General features: G+C 37.4%; 1 protein-coding gene across 4 annotated transcripts in view; it reads right to left on the bottom strand.

The window, feature by feature from the left end:
• Positions 1–26,120, bottom strand: part of WDR11 (WD repeat domain 11) — a 50,097-nt gene extending 23,977 nt beyond the window's left edge. Inside the window, exons 1-11 of one of the 4 annotated variants that reach the window (XM_069797115.1) lie at positions 25,889–26,120; positions 24,749–24,860; positions 17,279–17,432; positions 13,481–13,654; positions 12,134–12,320; positions 10,019–10,184; positions 9,194–9,308; positions 8,041–8,236; positions 6,052–6,152; positions 4,602–4,781; positions 2,671–2,755 (exon numbers count right to left, since the gene is read on the bottom strand). In XM_069797115.1, the coding sequence (XP_069653216.1) occupies positions 2,671–2,755; positions 4,602–4,781; positions 6,052–6,152; positions 8,041–8,236; positions 9,194–9,308; positions 10,019–10,184; positions 12,134–12,320; positions 13,481–13,654; positions 17,279–17,432; positions 24,749–24,860; positions 25,889–25,974 (1,556 nt within the window). In that variant the 5' untranslated portion in view covers positions 25,975–26,120. Of the gene's footprint in view, positions 1–2,670; positions 2,756–4,601; positions 4,782–6,051; positions 6,156–8,040; positions 8,237–9,193; positions 9,309–10,018; positions 10,185–12,133; positions 12,321–13,480; positions 13,655–17,278; positions 17,433–24,748; positions 24,861–25,888 lie in introns of all 4 variants that reach the window. The other 3 variants (XM_069797116.1, XM_069797113.1, XM_069797114.1) reach the window with 3 other exon arrangements.
• Positions 26,121–26,593: the final 473 nt, after the last annotated feature.

The raw sequence follows: 26,593 nt of genomic DNA, 5'->3' as shown, positions 1-26,593 counted from the left end.
TGAGGAAAGTTTTTTTAACGAGGTGATGAACGTTTGCAAAGCAGTTTCCCAAAGGGGAGTCTGCTTAACTTCGACTGCTAAAACTCAGATGTAATGCATACACATTCTTGTTACAGTCAGTGAGATTTTAATTTAAAAAATTGAAGCTGTTGCAACCTGAACTTGCTGAGGTTCAGCAAAAAAGAATGAGAAGCACTGCTGTAGTCATAGTTATCTATCAGAATAAGCAAAAGTCGCAGTGAGAAGCATTGCAAATGCACCACTTTCACTGAACTAGAAGATACATCGCAGGCATTTTATTTACGTGTCTCAAATATATTCTCCTCTGCATTGAAGATGTATTATCATCTCCTATCTTAGCACAATAGCTTAGATTGCTCCACTTAGAAGACAGAACAGCTATCAGACTTAAGTTATTTCATGGTTCTTCTAATTCCTCTTCGTAACAACAATTATTTGCGTTTCTCTCTATCCTGAAGGAAGAAAGACTGACTTGCTCTCAGCTTCTTTCAGCCAGCATACATGCTAGAGTCCCCATCTGTTTTTTCCCCTCACTTATGCTCCTAGCAGTAGCCTGATTGACTTTTCCTCTTTGTGTGTTCTGAAGCATTTCTGCTGCTTCTTGCCTCAGTCTCCTAGTGAAAAACAAATTAAACTCAAAGGTGAAGTATTTACTCACATAATTCTAAACAAGTAGTGAAATAGCTAAATAATAATCATTGACAAAATGAATATTCAAGGCTACTCACGAGTATGAACTATCCTAAATGAAGGACAGAAGAACAATTCGCCCTACTCCTAATCACAATACAGAACTGCAAAGTTTAAAAATAATCTAAAAAAATAAATCAGCATGTGACTACATAGGTAGCTTCTAAAAAAGAACACTTTAATCTCAAAAAAAAGTCAATTGCTAGCACCTAGACAACTCAGTGGCTGTTATTGTAGCACAGTTGCCATTCCAAAGACCTTAGTGTTATTACATTCTTTTCTTAAACTACAGGGCACTGAAAAATGCTGGCCTTGAGTTACAATTTCAGGGTATTCTCAATTAAATACTAAAGTAATGGTGTTCCCTGAAGGTGTATTTTCAGTTAAAATTGAAATAGAGGCATTATCCAATCTATCTCCATTTTAGAGGTATAAGTAAGAATTCAATTCCCACTGAAAGAAAAAATGTCCATGAATGTTAATTATAAAAAAAAATAAAAAAATCCCTATGCCTTATTCTACACTGCTTAAAGCATTCCCTTGAACTTGTAAAGATTATGTAGAAAGTCACTCAGACCATTAAGAGCGGGACTGAGGCAATTAAAACAAATATTTAAGAGTTACCCAGATAACACCTTATGACTAAACAAAATTCACAATCACGTGAATTTTTTTCTAAAAATACCATTTGTGCAAGAACAGCTGCTAGAAAGACAATGTATTCGTGAAGTTTTTCTAAAGTTGCAAAACCTTTGCAAAGTGAAAAGCCCAAACTAACCATACTTCCAATGATACATGAAGTCTAAACAAAAGATAAAGAAGTATTTTTTCAAAAGCATATTTCCTCCTGTCTCCCCATCTTAATTTTTATTATTTTTTTTAATCTGTGAACGTTAGCAGTGGTTTTAATTTTGAATTCTATAATCACCTTAATGAGAAAAAAGCAGTATCCTCTTGTGCTGCATAACAGAACATAAAATGAAAATAATTTTGTAAGTAGTTAATGGTACAAACAAAAATACTCAAATGGTTTAGAACAGAAAGGGAAATTCTATTCTTACAGCGCTTACTAATCACACCAGAAAAGTAAACATACTTACGTAATTTTGGTGGTAGATTCAAAGCAGGTTTCCATAATGAAGTCTTAGAGCTATCTATTCTCAGAGGCCTATACTTTTCTTATCTTTTTGTAGAACGAACAATAAAATGAAGACCCTACCCTGATGAATGCTTCATGCCACAACTCTAGTACAAATTTTTACTAATATTACTACTAAAAATAAATATTTTATTTTCCATGCTTAAATCTGTCTAGAAGTATGTATCCAGCAAGCACCATCTTGAATATCTTTGGCATTAGTTACCCAAAAAGTTATGCCATTGTGTACACACAAACACACAGTACAATAGCCTTAAAACTTACCCTGTTCCTTACTTAGGATGGATAAATACTGAGTCCTGTATTCAGTCTTTAAAATCTTTTAACAATAAAATTATTTTTACTTCGGTTAAGATTAGAACTGTTTCAATAGCAACTTCAGCCCCAAAGGGGAAAAGTAAATAAACCTTTGCATACAAAACAGAATTATTTCAAGGACACAATCTGTGAGTCACAACAGTTATATAAACAAGACCCTGTAATAAAGTTTCTTGTCCTAGAAAGACTTCTTTGTACTACAATGCACTAAAGAAACTGAAGTAGTAGACATGCATCCTAGATCAGCATGTGCAGATACAATTCAAATATTTTGTTCAATGTAATTTTCACTCTAATTTTGTCAGTGTGTTACTGCTTATACACAGCAAAGATACTGTTAGGGGAGACCACTCAACAGGCAATTTTCCTGAACATCATTAACAATTAAACAAGACACCCACACTGCTAGTACAACGTTAGTTAGATGTTCTAGTATTTGTCTCCCAGAAGGATTATAGTAGGAATTAAAATTAAAATCTTACTTGACTTCACAGGAATGGATGCTTAACTCCTTGTGTAAGAGTCCACTTGTAAGATGAAACACCAGGACAGAGCCATTACTTGTACCTATAAAGAGGGATTTAATAAAATAAAATAAAAATATATAGGCAGACTCATTTCATTCTTCTCTTCCATACTTTAGTGAAAATGCAGGATTTACAGCTATTTCTCTCTTTTGTCTTCTCTTTTTTTCTTTTTTTAACACCTGTAACTTATATTTTACAATTTTAGAAAAGGTGTTTTGACTTCTAGTGCTTAAACCCCAAACATTAAAACCTCCAAGTTTCTCTGCAGCCAGTAAAATCCATTGGATCAAGACATTTTCCTGAACCTACTTCTAGAGCCTGTAGAAAATCTGTTCATTCTTGCATTTTCACAACATACCCAGTTGCAGAAGAAAGGAATGTTTCTTTTTGTTTTGGTTACTCAGGATGAGTAAATGCCTCAAGGAACAGTATTTATTAACTGTTATGCACCAATAATCCCAGGGGAGAATCATGGGTAGATTTTACCAAATCATTAAAGTAATTTGCTTTCTCATCCCTGAAATAATGACCTCTTTCAAATTACAAATCAGTACCTTAGTAGGTATTAGCTTCAATTAGATCAAATACCTTCTGAAACACTGAAAGTTACAATTTTCTATTAGACACTGGGAAGACTTACTTGTTCTTGTCTTTTTTTCTTTATACTCCTATCAACTTTATTAAATACAACTATGGATACCTAAAAAGCCATTCAGGTACCTTAAATGTAGAATGCTGCAGACCTTGCTGTAAATGCACTTTATACCTACCTATTAGTTTCCTAATCTTTATATTTCACCTGTTTTAACAGCTACAGCTTATATAAAATCAAAGGTTACATTTTAGCAGCATCACATCGTGTAATGACAGCTTGCCTACATTTGAGAGTGCAACTATTAATGGTACTTTCAGCTCAGTAATAACAGAAGCATTACAACTGCACACATATATACACGCGTTAATATGGCGTTTTCATTACTGGAGTGAGATCGTCTTTGTAAGCTCCTGCATAACATTCACTTCACAATACCTCCCTGCCCCACCTAAAAACTTAAGAAGGCAAAACTATAGCACAGGCAACCTTAAGAATAACAAGAATCTCCCAAGTCTGACTTGCAACACGCACAGTCTTGACTGGGCAGCCCAGAATCAAGCGATATCTTACATATATCAAGAGCACGTTTGAACAACCCAAATCCGGAGGTCTAATTTTACAACCTACTACAATCTTTAAATTACAGCATCTCTGTGGCTACTGTTCCAGTCCACTGACTGCAGAGAAAGACAGTAGCCTGTATGGATACACTGTGAAATCCCTGATGTAGTCTGAAAGGGCATGCCAGATAAATCAGATTTAAATAGGGAGAATTCAGAGTTAATAAATCAGGTGCTCACTGGCAACTATTCTAATATCTAGATGAGTTTACAGTTGTAGTAAGACAGAATAGATTCATTCAGGAAGAATAATGTGCTTTAAGTGTATTTTAGGTACTTACATCAGAACAAAAATACCATCTCTGTTAAGTTCATTTACTTATTCTAGGAATGCAGTGATGCAGAAGTCTGTATTTATAGATGTTGAGAATGAAGTGAGAGCAGCATGTAAAATGCTGTGTGTATCAACAGACCAATATCACAGTAAATGAAAAGATAAATACAAACTTGCTAATATATTGCAATTTTTCAGGTAGCATTACTTAAACCCAAGGCACAAAAAAAAGAACGTGAACACTATCATAGATGCAAACTAATACAAGGGTCACTATCTGTGATTAGATACACAGGATCAAAAGACAGATTTTTTTTTTCCTGTATAAGTAACTATATTTGTATTTAATATAATACATTATTTTCATAGCAACTAATAACCTATTCAAGGCACTTACCAACAGCAAGGATTGGCTCATACTGTTTAATGTTTTTTGTTGTAAGAGGTGGGCACATGCGGATAGCAAACGGAGGCAAAGGAAGTCCTGAAAGAAGTCCAGTCAGCAGAAATTTGAGGTGCACTTCTTGCAGAAAAGAACTCTTTAACTGTTCTTCTCCAGCATTTGTGCCTTGCCCTGCTTAAAAATTAAAGCTCTTGTTAGTAAATTTTAATCAGAGATGTTATGGAAAATTATCAGACACAGGAGTTTATAAAATAAAAATTACAAATAACCTAACGTATAAACCAGCAATGTTTATTTTAAGATGCATTCCTTCCTGTTGAACTCTGTATGATGAAACTTTTTGAAAGATTACACTTCTACTAATTTCTCCAATACTAATCTTCTTTCCTAACACTAAGAAGGAAAAAAAAAAGCCAAAAAGTAAGGGGAAAAAAAAAAAAAGCCAAAAAGTAAGGGGGGGAAAAAAAAAAAGCCAAAAAGTAAGGGGGGAAAAAAAAAAAGCCAAAAAGTAAGGGGGAAAAAAAAAAAGCCAAAAAGTAAGGGGAAAAAAGTAAAAAAGGAAAAAAGATTTCAGTCTTCTTCCAGAATTCAAGCGTAGCTTTTTTTTTTTTCTCCTTTTTTTTTTTTTAAAGTTAGTTACAAATATTTTAAAATTATTAGATCAATTCAAAGACTTATGGAAGTTTAACTCCAAACAGTAAAAACTGAGTGCAATCTACTGGTAGAAATACAGTGAATTTGCTCAGATACAACAATAAAGATGGGCACAAAAGAGATGTAATTCCACTGCTGTATACCTTCTGCAGTCAGCTGTACCAGTCTGAGTGATGTAAGGCACAAAATAAAAACAGCTATGATATCTGCATTTCCTGTAGACATTGACAAGAGAAAAATCATGCCCTAAATGCCATCTTTAAACATATGAGATGAAGTGCAAAAGAACCTCCCACAGTGGTAATCTGCCTGCACCAGCTAATACAGACAACTTTTACCAAAAGCAATTCCAAATCTGCACCTTTGTATCTCTGAGCAGCACTAGTTGCTTTTCCAATAAAAATTAGTTTTAAAATGTAAAGGTAACCATCTTTATGGAACATTTCTCAATATTTAAGTGTTGGTAGCTATCTAGATTTCGCAAAGATGGGATTCATCAGATAAATTGCCTTCATCCGTTTAAGATTATTTTCAAAAAATGAAGGAGTTTTGGCCAAATTCCATTTTAAATTACTTTTAACTTGGAGGAAATGAGCTTTGAACATTGGTCCTCAACATAAAATCCTCAAAAAGATTAATGTGATGATTTATTTAGCAAACAGGAATTCTTACTATTGAAATTGTACTGAAAATAATTCTAACGTATGTAGTTCTTAAGTAAGCCAAGATGTACAATGATTCAAAAATCCTAGAAATGAGTAGCAGTAATATTAGTGAAAAAAATACTTACCAATCATGTTGTCTAATGAGAGGTCTGGAAGTTTATTTTGGAATGCTCCTACAGGAATTCCACAGAATGAGACTGGGGAATACAAAGGTGATGCACTTGAACTGCTGTAAAAGAAATGAAAACAAGTTCCTAATACAAACTGGATTGCCTGCTGACTTAGGTCCTTGATTTTATTTTTTTCCCCAGGTTGTTCTTTCAGTATTCCTACCACTTACTACTTGCAGCATATTTTGACATTATTCCCACCATCAACTTCGATGATCAACTCTACCAGGAGATAATGCACACAAAAATGTACAAAATTCAAAATAACTTCCATCTTCCTTACAGACCTATTTGTAAGTAACAGAAAGAGACAGATGTATCCCTTGTTCTGAAGTAAGCACTGAATGGAGGCTTTTAAATATATTGTGTATTAATATGTAGAGCTATGTTAATGAATACAGAACAATCATAAATATTTCGACACTTAAGAACGGAGTCCCAAATTTTGAGAACAGTTCTTGTTAACCTATACAAACTTCTTATACAGGTTCCAGATGGCGAAACCCATAACTGAACCTAAACATATCAATCACGATTGCCTCTGCATATACAGCTACAGCAGAAATTTACAGTATTACCCATGTTTAGAGTCTTGTGAGATATCTATGCATCAGTTTTTTGCGTTATGTTTTCCCCAATGACTGTGACTGGGTTCCAGCACAATCTCCGTCTAAAAGGGACTCAAACAGCCCTTGCAGCCTTGGCAATCATATCTTGCTGGTCTAAGGACAGGTCTATGTCATGAGCAAAGACCAAAGACTACTGACTGCACCTAGCTGGACACAAAAATGCAGTTTAAGGTACGTACAAAGCCTTTTTCTTTAAAATCTCACTTTAACGGACTTTCGTCTTCAAATTTTCATTAAAGACCATCAAATCCAGCAGGATCAAGAGCTAATGGAGGAAGACTCTTTCAAAATCCATTAAAGACTCTGTGCCAGCTAGAAATATGCTTTATTTTTCAGTACAATCCAACCATATCCAGAATCCTCTAGGCTCAGTGGCTCTTTTTTATTACATTTTTCCTCGTTATATAACCATGACAAAGATGAATGTTTTGGAAATGAGTCTAAGAATACAAGAAGTAAAACCCAGCAACATATGGATCCTAAACAGCTCTCTTGGATACGCATCACAAAGAATCCATCTAACAGTATTTTTGAGAATACCAGGAATAAAAACATTAAATCACTGATGAGCAACAAAAGGATCTATGTTGAAAATCTGGTACTACTGACATTTAAAAGTGTACTAAGAATTCTATATATTTTTTTTTTACGGCACTAAGTTATTTATTTTTTCAATAGTACTTTCAAAGGTTTATTGCAGCAGCATGACCTTAATACATTGAATGTTCAAAGAACTATACCACTTCATAAAGTATTTTTAGAGACTGCTCAAATTCTGAAACTCTAAAGGCTTTGTATATAAAAATATTATTTATACCACTGTATTCCAGCCACCTGCTGTGTAGCTTCATATTCCTGTGTGTCAAATTCAGACAAATCTAGGAGAAAACCTTTCCCCTACTAAAAATTTAGTCCCTTCCAGACTCATGCTGAAATCCTTTCACGTGACTGAAAGTGAGGGATCCATTCCTGAGGAAAATTATATAGTCTGAAGAAAGCCAAATGAGAAGAAAATGTTTCCCCCAAATAATGTGAATATTCATTCTATCTTTTGCTTCCTTATTCCAACCACTTAGTATGGAATTTTTTAAAGAAAAAAGAGTAAATAAGTTCCTTCGCTTCCCCAAAGCAAGGGAACTAATCTATTTGGACAATATATTTTGTTCCTCTTCCTTTCATTCATACACATGTATAGCACGTCACACTACCACACATACAAGGATATCACTGTTGCTTTTAGAATACAATTAAATGCGACACACCACTTGTAAATGTAACAAATGGAAGCTTTGATAAGAAAAATAAATCCCATTACCTGTTACGCACATTTCTGCCAGAAATACTGGATTTTAATTCCCAGATCATCACCCTGCCATCACTGACTATGAGAGCTGCAGAATTCTCATTCACTGGGCAACACACCATACTGAAGGGTCGAACCGTTTTTGTTACCCTGATCGCATCACACTGACTTCTTAAATCGTAAATCAACTCTTGAACTGGGTCTGGATCTGTAATATTAACATCCCCCAAAGGGCAAACAATTAGAGTGGAAAACATATGATGTGATCAATCAACAGAGGTAAATTTGCAGCATGACTGAGCTCTTTGGTTGAAATCCATATGCTTCCTGTGCAACAATTAGGAAAAAAACAATCAAAAACTGGATACTGTTGATCTTGCTGTAGACAACACAGCTCTGAAAAGTTCTCCAAAATGGAACTTTGTCTTTAAAATATCTTATTCCACATGAATCTTGCAAAATCTAAAAAATGACTGGCTCATATCTGGGCAGAAAGTGCATCTGTTCTCCACAATACCAAACTCATTTAGTTTATTGGTAAACCTGGAACTAAGTAATATAGCTCACTAGAAATTACCAAACTGCCAAAACCAAACCAAACAAACTCTAACAAAAAAAATTACTTATTTACATTTACAGAACTGTTTTCCTTTCTTTTTTCCAGTCTCCTCCATTATATTTAAAAGGCCATTCTCAGTAACATTTCATAAGCAGGACAAAGGTTTAATAATTTAGATTTTAATCTAAATTTAAGTCCCTGTCTTAGTTCTAAACCCAATTCTTCCAATTGACTAAATGACTTCCAAAACCTTGTGTTTGCCTGAAAAATGTTTTTTCTTAAAGATAAAAAGAACACACTAATCATCTTTTATCTAAAACATTCTTGTATATGTGACTGTTAAGCCACTTAAGGTAATTAAGGTATTATTTAGTGATAAAGGGATTTTCAGGATATTAATATATCTTATTTTGCACTAAATATCAGAGAAGTCAAAAACAATTTGGGGAAAATGAAGCATAAATTTAAATTTAACGTATAAGAGAAAAAAACACTAGAAGGACTGTAATTCACCATCCTGTATGAGGTGTGATGGTTAATATTGGTGTTATAGTATTAATTAAAATGCCTCAAAGTTCATTTCTGGACATTTTTGACAAAACTTACCTGGCTCTTCATTTGGAGTTCCAGTTATACTGCAGCTAGATCTGCGAACTCTTAAAGTTATACAACCATTTTCATGTAGGCAAAATAACCCATCACGCTGAAAACAAGGAATTACCTAGGTAAAGAGATAGTACATTATATTGCATTACCAAAATTTTATCTTTTGCAAAGTACACTTGCAAATGAACATACAATTCCTGATGTATAAGCAAGTCACTAAAAATGTTACCATTAATGCAACAGTTCAATTAATTTCTTTAGCTATTGTACTTGTGACTAAGGAAGTCAATTAATTAGAGAAATTCATTGAAAGTTTTTTTTTAATTGTTGCTGGTTTGGGTTTTGTTGTTTGTTTGTTTTTTTTTTAAACACTGATGTACTAATATATATTCCTTTTAGCTATCACTTTTTTAAAAAAAAAAGTTTCTCTTTTGGTATCAGAATTCATGATTCTAAGAGAATAAAGATGCATCAATAAGACCTCAGACTAGACTTAGCTGTCTAATTAAGCAAAGGCTAATGCGCAGAGAACTAGTATTAACTTGTGTATAAGCAGCTTAATAACCAGAGAACAGAATATCCTTTTTCCACAGCGCTATTTCCACATTGGTAACTTTTGTAACACCGCAAAATGAAGTGGGTTTACTGCAGAGTTCAGAAAACTAAATTAAACGATGTTTGGTTCAGAGGACATTTTTCCACCTGATGACCTAACTTCTTTTCATCCTCTAGAACTAATCAAAACACAACTATCAGTGGGTCACGAACTAACATATGATCTTAATAAACTATTACAATAATAGAAACTAATCAAATTTTCATTACCTGTAAGAAAGGCACACCTGTTCTTTCAATTGCAATCACACCCACTGTCTGATTCACTTCCAAGTCAAGAATCAAAATTTCTCTGGGATACAATAATAGCATGTAGTTTCTTTTGGAAGGCAAATATGATAACTGAAGACAGTCATTGAGCGTTACAGATTCAGCACTGTAAAACATCATATATAAACTTCAAGCAAGTTGTGTCAACAAATACTTCAAAATAAAATTAACAGTATAAATTTTCCTGCAGCCACATTTTTTTCAAATATTTCCTATTTTGATAACTAAGCAACTGTAGATTTCCATTTAATTGCTATAGCAGTGCAAAGCATCACTGACCTTCAAGAGACACACACTCTGTTGACTTTTATCTAAATAAGATTATAGAGTAATTTTTAAAATAGCAAGTGATTCAAATGGAACAAGTGTAATTCTTGCACATCTCAAACACAAAGCAATTCAATTATGAACAGTGCTAGCTGTCATGACATTTACTGGTATTCATGGAAAATTACCCTTAAACATACTGCTTACTTCATTTTTTATATTATTATGCATATTACTTTATTTTGAAATGAACTGAACTAGCCTATCAAGAATACCAGTTTTCAAAACTCAGAGAAAGTAGCAAAGAACAGTAAAGTTGATAATTTTGTTGAATGTTAACAGAAGACTGGCTGCAAGGTAAAGAGGTTCATTAGGTACATGCAATCCAATGAACTGTACTTAAGTCATGTTGAAGAAAAACATCATCATACTGTGCTCAGTTTTGAAAGCCTCTGAACTCATTTAGTGTATCATCCCTTTTGAGGGGTTGTGTTTGTTTTTAATCTCCTCATTCTACCACACACTAACACCCCCTTACATGCTTCTTGCATCTCATTCCTTGCTTCAGGAACATGGTCCCCATTGTCTGCAATTACTCTACTGACAGTCTCCTGCTCCTCTTTCCTCAAAGTTTTCCTAAACTCATATAAAACCACATACACCATTGCTGCTACAATTTTTCTTCCCTTTTTCCTGTTCTAGTCTTTTCAGGTGTTCTGGATGGAAAAGGAGTGAGAAAAGAGAAGACTACCATACCTTTGGTAATATTCATATACAACTTAAAATGCAAACAGGAGAATGTAGAAAAATAGTATCTGTTCATATGCTGTTATTACAGAGCATACATAAGGCTGCAGCAGCATACTCTCTCAGTATTTGCAAATCAGGTGTTCTGTCCGATGCAGCACAAATCAGGCATCATAGAACACAAAATTACAAGATCATGCCCATTAACTTCATATAAAAATCACAATTTCTTAAATGATTACCAGAGGAGGTATCAACAAGTCTTCTCTGCAATTTGCAATTTAAACACCGTATTAAAACAGAGTATAAATTTCATATCTGCACTAAATTTTGGTGTCAACTGCTAACTGATAATACAGTCTGATTAGTTTGTTCTCACATTCACTAGAGCTTTGAGAAATACTTTTATTACTCAAATAGAAAATGCAAAAGGAAAAAAAAAAGAATTTTACCACACAAGAAAGTGGCCTAGAGAATTTCTAAAAAAAAAGTCTCAAAATGCAACAATTTTAAAGTCAGAAAATACAAACAGAAATGTATACATTCTAATTTTATTTATACACTATTAACTTAAAAAACACCTCCTACTGTAGTAGCATGTTCAGAATGACAATTCTTCTCAAATATCAGTACTTACATAATTTTTATTCTCTTATTATATATCCCTTCTCATTCCACAATTGAAATGAATTACGTTAGCCCATTTTCATCTTTTTTTTTTTCCCCCTAAGATGCTTCTGAATTTACACCTGCATGAAAATCTGTTAGTGAAGGGAGAACATTATATCATTAACTTATATAAAACATGCTGGGATGATATGGCTGTTTTTATGAACAGGCTGTTTTTATGAACAGAACTGGATGAATGACTCTCAATGTTATATTCTTAAATAATGTCCTCATATAGGCTATCCACCTATCTGCCCACCCCAATGAATTTTCTTTTTTTAAACTAATTACCCTACAGGCTTCAACCTAATTATATCTATAAAATATACAGATATACAAAACATTATCTGAGAAGAAATATTTGCAACCTACCTTGGTTTTTCATTACTGATTAAGATTTTTACTTTATCGAGGGCCTTTTTGGCCCCCGTAGCAGCAGCCAACTTGTTGTGAGAAGGACTGGAATGGGGACTAGAGATGTAAACTTTCTTTCCTGAGCTGGCAGGAGCTTTGGAAGGAGAGAAGTCAGAGATGAAGACTATTCCTTCACTGGTGAGCACTGTACCAAGAAAAACATTTTTTATTATAGCAAAATACAATCTGCAATTTGATTGTGGCATTCCATTGTAATGAAATTTTGGTGGGGAGACATGCTAATAACTTTAATAATACTGTATTAGGTAGAAAACTCATAATTCTAGACAACCAGTACCTTCTACTGAAAGAGCAGCAGATGGTCCATTACAATTAATTAATATCCACACAACTCAATTTTTCAAAATTAAGTCGACACTAAAAAAATACCATGGGGATTACTGGCAGAAACCTCTTGGTTGTTCAGAACAGTTATTCTCTCTCATCAACTATTTTTCTTAAAGCTTCACAATGCAAATAGAAGGCAGGGTTGCTTACATTGGCTATATCACCATTTTTTGTTCTCATGCAGAGCATGGCTCAGAGAATCATTAACTCACATTATTTATGTTGCAGCGTAAAGATTCAGCTAAGCTGTAAAGATGTAGCTAAGATTTTACTACCTGTTTATAGAAGGTTGAATGGTATGGCAGAAAAAAAAAATACAACTACAAAGCCTGGAAACTGCACTGTCTCATTACAGATCAGGAGTGATGAAGATAAATTAAAGAATGAAATGGTGACTCTCTTTATTTCTCTTAGTTTCTTTCTGCTGAAATGTGAATAAATCTGCACTACATCCCCCTTGACATCTGAATTGCTTCTGAAACTGATGCTCACACTTTATTCCTTTAAAAAAAAATCCTTTCTGTTGAAAATAATGTTTCTTCTTAGTCTACTCATCTCACTGGATTCTCCCTCAGCATCCATCCTTTTATAGCTTTTTATGTCAGTTTAACAGGGCTCTCTGTACTTGGCTTCCTCCAGCTCCCTACCCCTATCTACACACTTTACACCTTCTTTTGTAAAGTCTCAGACATTTCTTTTCAGATCTCTACCTTCTCTACTCGTGCCTACTTTTCCCCTCCCCCCCCACAATGGCATCTTATTTTAGAAGATTCCATATTGGCCAAAGACTCCTCGTCTTTTTTTTTTTTGAGACTTCTTGGCATTTATGATGTTGAAACAAATAAATGTTGAATCTCTCCAATTCATTACTTTTAATCTCAATATTAACATTTTAGTTTAACATTTTTTCCTGGTCACACATATTCAGGTCACACTATTTTATACATACAAACTTACAAGCTAAGTGTGATGGATCAAAGGGGTCAAATGAAAAAGACAGGATATTTTCAGCATAACTTTTCTTCCAAAGTTTGGTGCCCGTGTCTGCATTCCACAGCACAATATAGTTAGGTGGGTGAACTGCAAGCAGTAAATCTCTAGAAGCATCTTGATTCCACAACCACTGCATATCTGTCAAAAGAAAGAAGGAACAGTGACATTTCAAAAAAAAATTTTGTTCTATTTTAAAACTATTCTTATATAATACCTCATCTTTAAAGAAATGAATAGTGACTTGTTAGTAACAAGATGCTTCTATTTCACAATTCTAAAAAATAAGTTCCTTTTATGGCCTGAATTTATGTTTTTAACAAGCAGCAATAAACTGAGTTACACATGCGTACACAGACACGCACAACCCACATCCTATCTGAAGAACTCAGATCTTTTCAGCCAGTGAATTCCTATCTGAAACAACATACCATACTGTACAGAACCACTGTAAAGTCAAAATGAAAAGAACCACACACCATCCCAATTAATATTTGGGGTGACACCATGAAAAATAACACCACCCCAAATTAATATTTGAGATGATATCAGTATTGGACCTGGAAACAAATGTCTTCTCCACTTCAAATACTTTTTAAACAGCGAGTCGCAAGTTCAAGAGTAAAATGAAACTGACTGTAACACACAATCAAGAATACAAATACAGTGCTTAAATGCTAGGGTCAGTCTAAAGAGGTGTGGTTGCCAATCATCACGGCTGGGCATCATTTAACCATTCAAGATAAACAGACATAAAAGACTATGTTTTCTGTCAATAAGAACAGAGAGACACCTCAGTTACTTGAAAGAAGCTGTATTAGAGCTACCTATATGCTCCGTGGGTCAGTGTTTTAGACAACAGAAAGGGTCAGGCAGGCAATGGATGAAGTGCCCCCAGTCCAGCTCCTACCACTCACTGCGTGACCTCACTAAGTCACAGCTTCTCTACACCATATTCATACACATTAAGATGCTGAAAAAAAACTTCCTTCCTCAGCCGTTCTTCTGTTTTATAAATACAGCTTTTTCAGAGGTAGTAAGTGCTCCTCACTGGGTTTCAGGGGGGGAAAAAAAAAAAAAAAAAAAAAAAAATCCAGCCGTGTGTCCTAATCAGTTACACTGTAAGTTAACAAAAGGTTAACTCCTTCTCAGCTGAATGCAGAGTTTGGATCAAATAAAGAAGACTGCCTTACATTGATGCACCACTTTTCTCCTCATTGAAATAGTGTGGCTCCAGCTGTTACACTACAAAGCTCTTGCAGATAACACAGAGAACCAGCAGATCACTCTGGTGCTCGATCTCTGTATTTGCACCATTTTTTACAGGCTTGTAAAAAGCCAGAGGCCTCAAACAGATGGAAAGGAAAAGAAGCTGCTTTTGTTAGAGGTTATTGCTGAATCAAATCAGGGACTGAGGGCAGAACAGAATTTTAATTCTGTTGCTTATTAACTTTTTTTCTCACCCAGCAGATTGGAAAGCCTTCGTTGCAACTGAAAACCTGCACAAATCTTCAAATGGCACGGTCAAAACTCCACCAAACATTCAGTTAATTGGTGTCAGGAGTAAATATAATGCAACTTATAACACACAAAAAGCAATAAAACTAGTAAAATTAACTGCAGTCAACAGAATAAATTTTCAGTGTCCTACTATCAGACTTACAATACTGTATCTACTTTCACAGGATTTATAAAAACAGAATAATAACAAAAGCCAAACAACTTGATTTCATAAGTAGGCTTTCAAATAACAGAATTGAAAATAAAAAAACCCACGTATAACACAAGCATCACCACAAGCTATTAAAATAGTCCAAATAACTATGAATTATTCTTAGAAAGCCATTATGGTAGTTTCTTGGTAGGGGTGGGAAGTGTTCTAAATTTTACTTCAGAAATAATTTGTAGACATATCACTAGCTTGGCCAGCAGTAGCAATGAACAAAAATCCAGAACATGCAGCAGAGCATGTAGATGCTGCTGTACTTGCGGAGTTATCCCCCCCAGCTAATTCTGAAAGAACCAGTCTGATGCTGGAAGCAGTCCACTGGCAGCATCCGCTCAGGTACTGGAAGCAGACCGGCCACAGGAGCACAGCCACAAAGCTAACCAGATTCCACCAGCCTAGCCAGTCAGCTCCTGGTCAGCTCTGTTAGGGGTGGTTCCAATAGACTAAAGAGTGCCTACCACAAGTAATTAGAAACAAAACCCCAAGTTTTACAATAGTAGGAGAATACTACTATCAACTACAAACTACACCTATTAAAGCAATAGTAAAAACAATATTGAGCGTGTGATGCATCAAGCAATGAAGCCTACATCTTTTGATTCCCTCTTCTGAGTTCTAACCACTACCTTAACTTTTTCATTGACAAAGTACAAGATGCTAACTAATGAAAGGGAGCATTTGATGGATGACACCTTACTAATAGATGAGCACAAAAAGAAGCAATGATAAAGACACTTAATTATTCCTTTCCAATATCTCTTAATTGTGTTATACCTGGCCAGTGGCTACATTTTCCATTCTCTCTCCTTCATCAGGCCAATTAAGATAGTACTGACCTCTATGCCAGGCTTCTAGACATTTCTCCCTCTAGCACAAGCAAACATAAGACTTCTATAGCTTACATCATCATAAATGCATAGCTCCTTTCTCCAGGCTTGCTTTGTTTGTTTGGGGTTTTTTTGTGGGATTTTGGTTGGCTGGGTTTTGGTTTTGTTTTTTTACTTCCCTCAGGGACTTGTGAAATTCCTGAATGAGATCATGATTTTTTTTCTCTGGTAATGGGATAAAGAGTCTTCAAATATCCAGCTGCCCAGAACTCTTCAGGTAGAGTTTACTGGGTATTTTTAAGACCTTCTCAGCTGCACTGGGCTACCACCCACAGAACAGAATCAAAAGCAGCAAATACCACCGCTAACTTCCTCAAATAAAAGCCAGCACCAGTTATTTATACCATCTCAAAATTTCCTCTTTCTCTTGACTGTGTTAACTCTTACCATTTATGTCTACTTAATTACACTTGAAACCTAATTCACATGTCATACTCAGTTTCAAGACTTCATACTACCAACTCTACGTGAAACCTACCTTATTTACAACTGTCTTCTACACTAAAATTTACACAGTAACTTGTTCTTTCTCCATTTCACTTTTCACATCTTAATATTGCTACACATAGAAAAGCCTCCCTGCTGCTGTGAATCAGACAACTGCACAGATTTTAAAAAAAAACTTCTATTTAGTTATATTGCAAATGTATGTTATCTTGCTAGCATATTTGATCAGAATTAGCTATATAATGAACTACCTAAATAATTATCAAAGTATATGTACATAATCAAAACTCTTAACTTACAGCAATGTCATAACTGTTAAAGTACTACACCACTACGGATGGCATTAACATTCAGGTGCAATGCAAACTGCACTACATCCCCAATTCAAAAGCAGGAAGATGCACTTGACACTGTAAATATTATTATTTCAATCAATAACATCAATAAAAATAGATTCTAACTTTTTTGTCAGAAGATCTTGGAAAATATTACCGTAATGAATTAAATCTCACAGCATCCCTCTGGGAGACAGTAAATCTTACATTTACACATAAAATAAGTAAACAAACATACAGAAGGCTAGTAATCCCAACAGTAAAATTCAATGGCAGAACTGAGCATAGTTTACCAAACCTATGTGATGGATTTGTACACAATGCTCCATAAAGTAACTTCCATGCAAACATCATGCACTATCATTACCTTGAATTGGTTTTGCATGTTCTTGTATTTCACAACGAGCTGTTCCTGTTGCCACATCCCATACAATTATTTTTCCAGTAACATCAGCAGAAGCTAAACGTAAAGAATATGGAGAGCCAATATTGTGATGGTAATTTTCTTTAGCCCATTTAACCTGAAGATACAGATAATAATTGGTCAAAGGAGGCAAACATATATAACAAAGACACCATACTTCATATTTTCAGGTGGATAAACAAATAACAAAAAAGCATAGTAATAGTTAACGTTAATAGCATCTGTGTAGGCATACCTTTAAGCTACCAGCCGCTGTGCAAATTTAAGGTATGTTGCAATTGTGCTGCATGACTGCATGGCTGATATTTTCAAATTACATAAATCAACAGTCCTTGTTCCTGAAGGTAACTACAACAATCCATAAATATATGCTATATATATATGTAAAAAGTTTACTCAAATATTTAGAAGAACCTGAATTGTAATGTTTAAGGTTCTGTGGGCATCCGCAAACCTATACCCACTGATTTCCAAACAAACAAAAGTTAAAAATTTAACACCCAACTTTTATATACAACCTAAAACATGCCATTTTCCTAATCTGTCAAATACAAGTATATTATGGTGTTGGGGAGGACGGAAGGTTAGTCTTTCATCTATGCGTTGCCTCTTGTTGAGCTATTACTGACATTTGCCATCTTCTTCATCCTTTTCAGCAAGTTGCCACCGCTGATTTCCACATACCACCTCCTGGTTTGGGATTTCAAGCTGCACAGGCTTGCCAGTTGGTGATACTTACGAAAACTACACGTCCTGAAATTTGAAACATTGTGTCTACAATTCTCCAGAAATTATAAAGAGATAACACTGACTCCTTCCTTATCTATTCAATATGGACTTGTTTTGCTATCTGCTTTAAAGGCAAACTTCTGCCCCTAAAAGAGACTGAAGATACTAACAGAATAGAGAAACCTCAACGCTAAGCTAAAGGGAATTTACCTGCTACAAAAATGATGTTGTAGCTAGCTAGCTGTGTTCTGTCACAGTACCTGACAGAGAAAGGGTGAGGCCAAACACAACACTTCTTGCAGATATTGAAAGCAAGACATTAAAAAAAATAGAAATAGAATTATCATTAGCACCACTAACTTTGCAACATGAATTAGATTTATAACAGCATTCAGAGGACTGTAGCCACCTTTGTGCTACCCCTCTCAGAGGTGTGACCAGGATGCATCTCAAAAGCCTAGCTGAATAAATTAAACAAACATTAAACATGTACACCAAGCAATCTTCAAAGAGTTCTAGCTATAAACCCAAAGTGTGTTTCTACCAGAATAACAAAGAATTCTTGAGAGACTCTCCTCTACCTTCAAATTTCAGTGTTGCAATTCCTGCTTCCCTGCTGTTCAAAAAAAAAATTACCCATGAGGATACCTGCATGTAGCTATGTAGCTATTAAAAAAAAGTAATTATAGAAAACTGCAAAGCTGTTTCTTCTTCAGTGAAATATGTATTACTTTGAAGCAAATTCCAAGTCTGGAAAGCATCATTTCCCAAGGGAGGGCCTGTCACCAAGCTATGAACAACAAAAAGGAGACCTTTAACACAGTCAGTCTCAACCAGAGCTCGTGTGGCTTTCTAAGACCATAAGCCCTCTTTATGCACTGTAGTTGCACTGCTCCAGCAAAGTCCCCACACATGACCTGATCCCTCTGCTAAAAGAAATTATTTTCTTACTGTACTGGTCCCTGCCTCTCTACCCTGACTTCAAAATATAGAAGAGTTGGTCAGAAACAGGAAACAGAGTTGAAGTAGTTTTTAATTTTCACAGTCTATCTCACCTGATTAAAAGAGCTTTATTATCACTGTTTATTAGCATATCAGAACAGGCAGAAATGAAATTTCAATCCTCAATCAAAAAATTGCTCCTGTAATTACATTTTCTTTTGTAAAAATACTCTTTCAAGTACTCTTTGTAAAGGTACAAAAAAAAAAAAAAATCAGATATAATCCACTCCATACAAAGTTATCGGTATCCCACAAACACCATCTGGACATACGGACAACTAACATGGATCCGTTTTCACTGAAACCATTACCTATTCCAGACACTGTTACAACAGCCAAGGGCCAGGAAGTATTTAAAGAAAAGTAGTTAAACAGACTATAGAAAGATCATGAAACAATAGCTTTTCTCTTTGCTTTCTTATTGTAGATAGTGGTGTGTTTTGAAATTTTTCAAATCTGACGCATGGATTTTGGGGAAGATCCCCTGTAGACTGAGTGTGAACCTCTACACAGCACACTTCTTACAGATCCCCTCCAGCTTATCTATTCTCTTAGCATTTACAAACAAAAAAAAAAAGTCAGTTAGGAATTGAAGAAAATTTCTTACAAATGCACATAAAGGTATCTGCAACGATCATGGCCTCATAATGTAGTCGCGATTTAACCCCAGCCAGCAACTAAGCACCAAGCAGACACTCGCTCACTCCCTCCACCCAGTGGGATGGGGAAGAGAATCAGAGGAAAAAAAAAAAGTAAAACTCATGGGTTGAGATAAAGACAGTTTAACAGGACAGAAAGGAAGAAAATAATGATAATAATAATATGACAGTAATAATAATAAAAGAATTGGAACATACAAAACAAGTGATGCACAATGCAATGCTCACCACTTGCTGAACAATGCCCAGTTAGTTCCCAGGCAGTGATTCCCCCCAGGCCAACTCCCCCCAGTTTATATACTGGGCATGATGTCACATGGTATGGAATATCCCTTTGGCCAGTTTAGGTCAGCTGTGCTGGCTGTGTCAGGATCAGAAATAAGATCAGCCCTTCTACTCTGTTTGGACACTGGAGTGGCATTTTTCCTGGAAGAATCCCCTTTTGTGGTTATTTTTTCCTCACAACTCACGTACCCATGCATCTAGGACTGAGGTAGGTTTTCCATCCCACTTCCTCACATCCTCTCTGTGGTCACACAAAACCACAGGGCACCTCGTGGTGTGTACTTTCTATATTCTCTCTCTTGGGCAGAGGAACACTCACTCCTAATAGCTGAGATACTGGTCCGTACAGGTGAGGAGCAGGACATATTCTCTTTGAATTGCTGGAAAACCCAGGACAGCTTCTCCACAGCCGAGATGCAGGCTCGTAGGGAGGAAGAGAGGTTTTCGTCATACTGCTGGAGTTGGCGAGCCATTTCATCCACCGTTGGTGCCTCTTCATCTTTCCAGGTTAGTACTGCCAATGGGTTGGCATACGACGATATTGCGCTCCGTACAAACTTCCACCACGTGCGTCATGTGCATTGGACTTCGTCTGGACCTCTGGGTAATTGTGCATTGTCCAGGTCATAATAAATCATGTCTAGCATGGCTAATTCCCTCAGGTACTGGATACCTCTTTCCATAGTGGTCCACTTGCCTGGTTGACATGGAACATCTTCCTTGAAGGGGTACCTTTACTTCACGCTTGACAGGAGTCACCTCCAGAGGCTAGATGAGGTCTTGTGTCCCTTTTCCAATTGCCTTGTCAATGCCACCTTCCCTAGAAAGCGATCCCAGCTGCTTGGCTTCCCTACCCTCTAATTCCAGGCTACTAGCCCCATTGTCCCAGCATCGGAGCAGACAGGTGATAACCTGCTCACCTGGACAATGGCTGAAATGTTTTTACATATCCCACAACTCACTCAGGGATAGGGATGAGGCGATTACCTCTGGTTCCGCCTCTTCCTCCTGTTCTCGTGATGACCCTGGTTCATCTTCATCCCTCACTAAGTGAACTGATTTTTTTGTATATTTCTTCTTCTATATGGGGGCAACTGATACTGGTAGGGGTTGGTTCTCTGGTTCAGCTGTAGTGCCTGTTGCTGGGGCTGGAGTGGCCGCAGTGCCTGTCATTTTGTTGTCAGATCCAGAGACCTTCTCTTCCTCTTGAGGGTACTGAACAGCGTTGAACAAGGCTTGGTAAGCATGGGCCAGGCCCCAGCACATTGCAGTGATTTGTGTCTCCCTGGAATTGTCAGGGTGACATCATACTTTTTCCAAATGTTCCACTAGCTTTTCAGGATTCTGCACTTGTTCAAGGGTGAAGTTCCAAAATGCTGGAGGTGCCCACCACCCTAGGCATTTGTCCATACTATCCCACACACCCTGCCTCAGGAAAGATCTCTGGGCGATATTCTTAAATAGTTGTTTAACCCTAAACAAGACCTGAACCACATTCAGAAGCATGCTAGTGCCTAGCAATAGGATCATGCCAGCTTCAACATCCCAAGGATACTCAAAATTTTCAAAATTCTCAGACGCTACTGTAATTAGCCTGGAGGAGAAGGGGAAGGGGAAGAAAGGTGTTTCACCCAAAGATTGGCGCTCTGAGGAGAAAAGGAAAAGGGTGTAATTATTAATAGTTTCCCACAGATGGCTCCCGAAGTATACATTAGATAACAATGCTGAGTACAAATACCGGATTAGTCCCACAACCGATAATTTTATCATACCATATCATACCATAACAGTGTTACACTGTACATCAAAGCAAAAACCTTAATCCACCTCCCACAGATGATAAGCAGCAGCACAGGGACTATATACAGCAAGTGAGGTGATACTTAACTCTAAAAATGAGTGCCACAACTCTAAGAGCCAATAAATCCAACATCGTGACCAGCCAGTGACTATTAAACTAACATAATGAATGCTTGTAACAAATTTGTTTTAACACGCTCTGGTCAGATCTGTTATCTCAACCCTTCGTGCCCCACGTTGGGTGCCAAAAAGGACTGTCATGCTTTAACCCCAGCCAGCAACTAAGTACCATGCAGCTGCTCACTCACTCCTCCCACCCAGTGGGATGGGGGAGAGAATCAGAGAAAAAGAAAGTAGAACTCATGGGTCAAGATAAAGACAGTGTAACAGGACAGAAAGGAAGAAAATAATAAAAATTATAATAATAATGAAATTACAATAATAATAAAAGGACTGGAATAGACAAAACAAGTGATACACAATGCAATTGCTCACCACTCACTGACCTATACCCAGTTAGTTCCTGAGCACCGATTGCCCACAGACCAACCACCCCCAGTTTATATACTGGGCATGATGTCACATGGTATGGAATATCCCTTTGGCCAGTTTGGGTCAGCTGTCCTGGCTGTGTCCCCTCCCAACTTCTTGTGCCCCTCCAGCCTTTCTGCTGGCTGGGCATCAGAAGCTGAAAAATCCTTGCCTTAGTCTAAATACTACTTAGCAATAACTGAAAACATCAGGGTGTTATCAACATTCTTCTCATACTAAATCCAAAACATAACACTATACCAGCTACTAGAAAGAAAATTAACTCTATCCCAGCTGAAACCAGGACAAATGTCTACTTCTTAAAGCAGAACAGAACTTCTCTTCATTTTTCCTCCTCATAAATTTGCCATTTTCTTACAGTCTATTTCTGTTAATAAAGCACCAGATAGTGATTTTGAAAAATTATCTTATAGATTACATAAAAACTATTTGGATTTCAGCATTTGGTTTCCTATTGAAATAATGTTACTTCTCAAAGCTAGCGAATGTAACTGAAGCACACTGAAATGCTATCACTAGATAGATCAAAAACTAATTTTGCTACAACTTATTATCTAACCTAAGTGGAAATTTTAAAGCAGAGTCATCATTATAGCTGCTACCTCTGTACCACTTACTTTTCTATTTTTTTTACACAATTATAGACATTGGAATTGATTTGTTCATTTTAAAGGGTTGCCTGAAGACAGCTGAGGCTAAGGATAAGCTTACCCAAACAAATCGCCAAAAGGAAAGCAAAGGTATTGATTAACGGAGTGCCACTTGCTCCGTGGTTGCTGTTGTGTACATACCTTTGCTCTGAGATAACAGAAATAACCTCTCCTTATTGAGAGTCAGGTAAATTGCCTCACATTTGTCCCCAGAGAGATTATTCATATCAGCAGCACAAGCTCTAAGCTGACAGCAATGTCTGGGCAACTCTGACAATCCTCAAAATTCAGTGAAAAATTTGGGCAAGTATACAAACATGCTGGAAGAAATCAGTTATCGGTCCTTTGTGACATTTTAGCATTATTTTTAAACATGTCACAGCACACAAGTCTCAAAAAATGACATAAAGTGTGTATTTTGAAATCTAACCCTTCTACCTTCCTTTTTGCCAGTCAGTTTCAAAATTCTCTCTAATCAAGCAAAACTAATTCCTAAACCTTATGACCATTTTTAAATGCTACAGTATCATTATCTATATGGCTCCTGGCCAAGATCTTGTATGGATCTGTAACGGTTTTGCCCTACCCAGTATTTTCACCCAGGATTTGAACAGTTTGTTTATTATTATAAAAAAGCGCACCTAATTGGACTCTGTAGCGCAGAAATACATTATACTATATAAAGATACATAAGCACCACCACCTGTGCAACTACTGAATGTACTGAAATTTTAAAACAACTCACCAAAACATTGAAGCTCTTCAGTATGCAGAAAGACATCATCAGAACATGATGTCGTAGAAGTCAGTAAATTATCAAACCCAAAGACAAAATAACTGTATTTAATTTTAAAATACCAAAGTGGCCATTTGTCATATAGTATTAGTGTATCTATATGAAGATGGCCTATTTAAAGGAAATTACACATGGGGAAAAAGTAGCGTGCAATTTCCAGAAGGCACATTTAAACTTTTTCTTTTACTACAAAAAACACCAAAATCTCCTATTTAAAAATCTGTTTTTCTTCATAAATTACTGACTGCTTTCTAATATAGCATTTGGGCTAGGGACTACCAAACATTACATCTGCCAGCCAAACATTCTGCTAAACCTTGACTGAATCAGTCATTCTCCACAGTCAAAGAAATGATGTATCAAAGAAATACATCCTGTTCCAGACTTGACCCAATGTCAAACGCTCCGCAATTTCAAGTCAAGAACCTTCAAAGGGAAGTACAGCTACCCTACACTTAAGCTTAAATTTTAGCCATTTTTTATCACTAAAATAAATGTTTGGGTTTGTCTGCTGTTGTTCCTTTTCTATAGATAGGAACAGAAGTAAAAACTTAAAAGTAACTTTCTAGTCGAATGGTATACTGGTTACCCCCACAACAGGAAAGATCAGCAAGAGATTCATCTGATATTTTGTAATGTTCATGTGAAATTCTGTCATGCTAAGAGCTTTCTTAGAAACATTTCTGTCTGTGCTCTATAACACTACCAAACGTTTCTGTATATTCCATACATTCTACAAAGGTATACATCAACCTCAGCTCAAATTCCAACACGCATGGTTTGATTTAGCTGTAAAAGAGGTCACGTAAAATATGAGTATTTTACAACACAATTTATGTGAATATCAAGTGCAATATAATGTCAAGTATTTACAGTGTTTTAGAAAAATTATATATATACCAGAATCAAGTAATATACCTTAAACACATGTACGTCTCACCTTGACAACACTAGCTTTGTGTCTTTCCAAAACCTGTAAAGTCTGAGCAGTATTGGCATCAACTATCAGCACAAGAGAATGACATCCATATGCAATCAAACCTTGCCAGCCCCTAGAAAAGCATATATCATCATCAAACAAGCAAAAAGAACAAAAAGCATTTCACATCAAGAATGAGACTTTTTTTTGGTGAGTTGAATGCATGCTACTAAACACAAACATCAAGCAGCAAAAATTATTTAATAATATAAAACTCAAAAACATTATAAAATGCCACTGCTGCACTGTCTGCTGAACCACTTGCTGATGGAACCCTAAGCCACTGCAAATCATCTCTTTGTGTCTATCTGTAAAACTCCTCTTCTGTAAATTTAAGACTTCACATAGGAATTCATGAAGAGCATTCCCAAATTTTTTATATAAGCACGCAGGTAAGCAATATATTTGCAATTGTATAATTAATTGCATCTTTTTTTTTTTTTTTTTAAGGGAAAAAAGGAGCGTGTGAATAATTATTACAGTAATAGTGAAAATCTGCTGAGGCTTTTCTGACTTCAGGAGAGGTTGATGCGGCCACTGATGACAATTATAAAGCTGTGGTGAACACCAAGCAAGTGGGAACAAAGGAGGAAAAACAAAGTTTCAAACTAAAAACTTCAGAGAACTGCAGCGTTTGCTGCTTTGCGAGCCAACAAACCTAAAAGCCACAGTTTTAAAAAACCAACTCGGTTCAGCTCATTTACGTTCTCTCCCTAAGATTCAGCAGTATTAGGGTAGTGCTTTACAGCACAGTTGGGTGAACTCATCGTTCAGAGCAATGAATACAAAAAACCCAACATACGTACTGGCTTTGCACATCAAGTCAGGGGAACAGACACCAGAAGAAGCTGCTCTGATCCCTGCGGCTCACTGCACCAGCAAGACCCCTGCCCAGAGAAGCCAATGCCATTGCCAGAAGGGACTGGCCCACGCTCATCGACGGCCACGGCTCCGTTCTTCCTCGAGAGCCGGGCAGCAGCAGCTCCCTGCCGAGGGAACGGCAGAGGACGAGACCCGGGGGCCGCCTCAGCCGCCCCTCAACCCTCCCCGAGCCCGCCAGACCGTCCACCGCCCCCCAGGCCCCGCGGCCCGGCCCCTCACCAGTCCGCCGCCCCCCTGTTCGGCGCGCTGAGGGCCCCCGTCAGCGTCCGCGCCGGCAGCTTGATGTTCACCGTGAAGCGCTGCATGGCCGGGCTGGGGACAGCCGGGGGCGACGCGACCCGAGCGCCGGGCAACCGCTGAACCCCCCCAGCCGCGGCCCGGCCCTGCCCAGCGCCTCACTGCGCAGGAAGCGCCGCTCCGCGGCCTGTACCGCCGGTCCGTACCGCCGGGCTCCGCCGGGGCCCCGCGGCTCGGGAAAGGCAGTTCCGGGGCCGGCCACGCCCGCCGCCGCTCGGAGGAGCTACGCTAGGCCGCGGCGGTCAGCCCTGACCCGGGCCGGGCTCCTCAGCGCGGAGGCTGCTCGCTTCCCGCCATCTCGGGTGTCTGGTGTCCAGCCCGGCCCGCGGTGCCTCAGGGTAAACCCTGAACAGCCACCCCGGGCCTGGGGCCACGGGTTTTTTTTCTGCCTGGGGGGCTTTAAATCACACAGCCTGGAAGGAAAAGGGGCCGCGGGGATGGCAGGGGCCCCGTCTGCCTTGGCCGAAGAGCTCTGAGGAAACCTGGGCTTGTTGGGAGTCCGCGACCGGGGCGCCCGAAACGCCTCACGGCACAAAGGGCTCCCTGTCAGATCCCCGGGTGCACGGGTGCTGCAGGACCCGCCACTAGACCCAGAGAATTTCTTCCACCGCGGTCATTTCTGCTCCA

The sequence above is a fragment of the Haliaeetus albicilla genome, chromosome 11 (assembly GCF_947461875.1).
Source record: "Haliaeetus albicilla chromosome 11, bHalAlb1.1, whole genome shotgun sequence".
Lineage (NCBI taxonomy): Eukaryota > Metazoa > Chordata > Aves > Accipitriformes > Accipitridae > Haliaeetus > Haliaeetus albicilla.
Note: the sequence above shows the minus strand (reverse complement) of the source record. Positions and strands in the feature narration are given on the sequence as shown.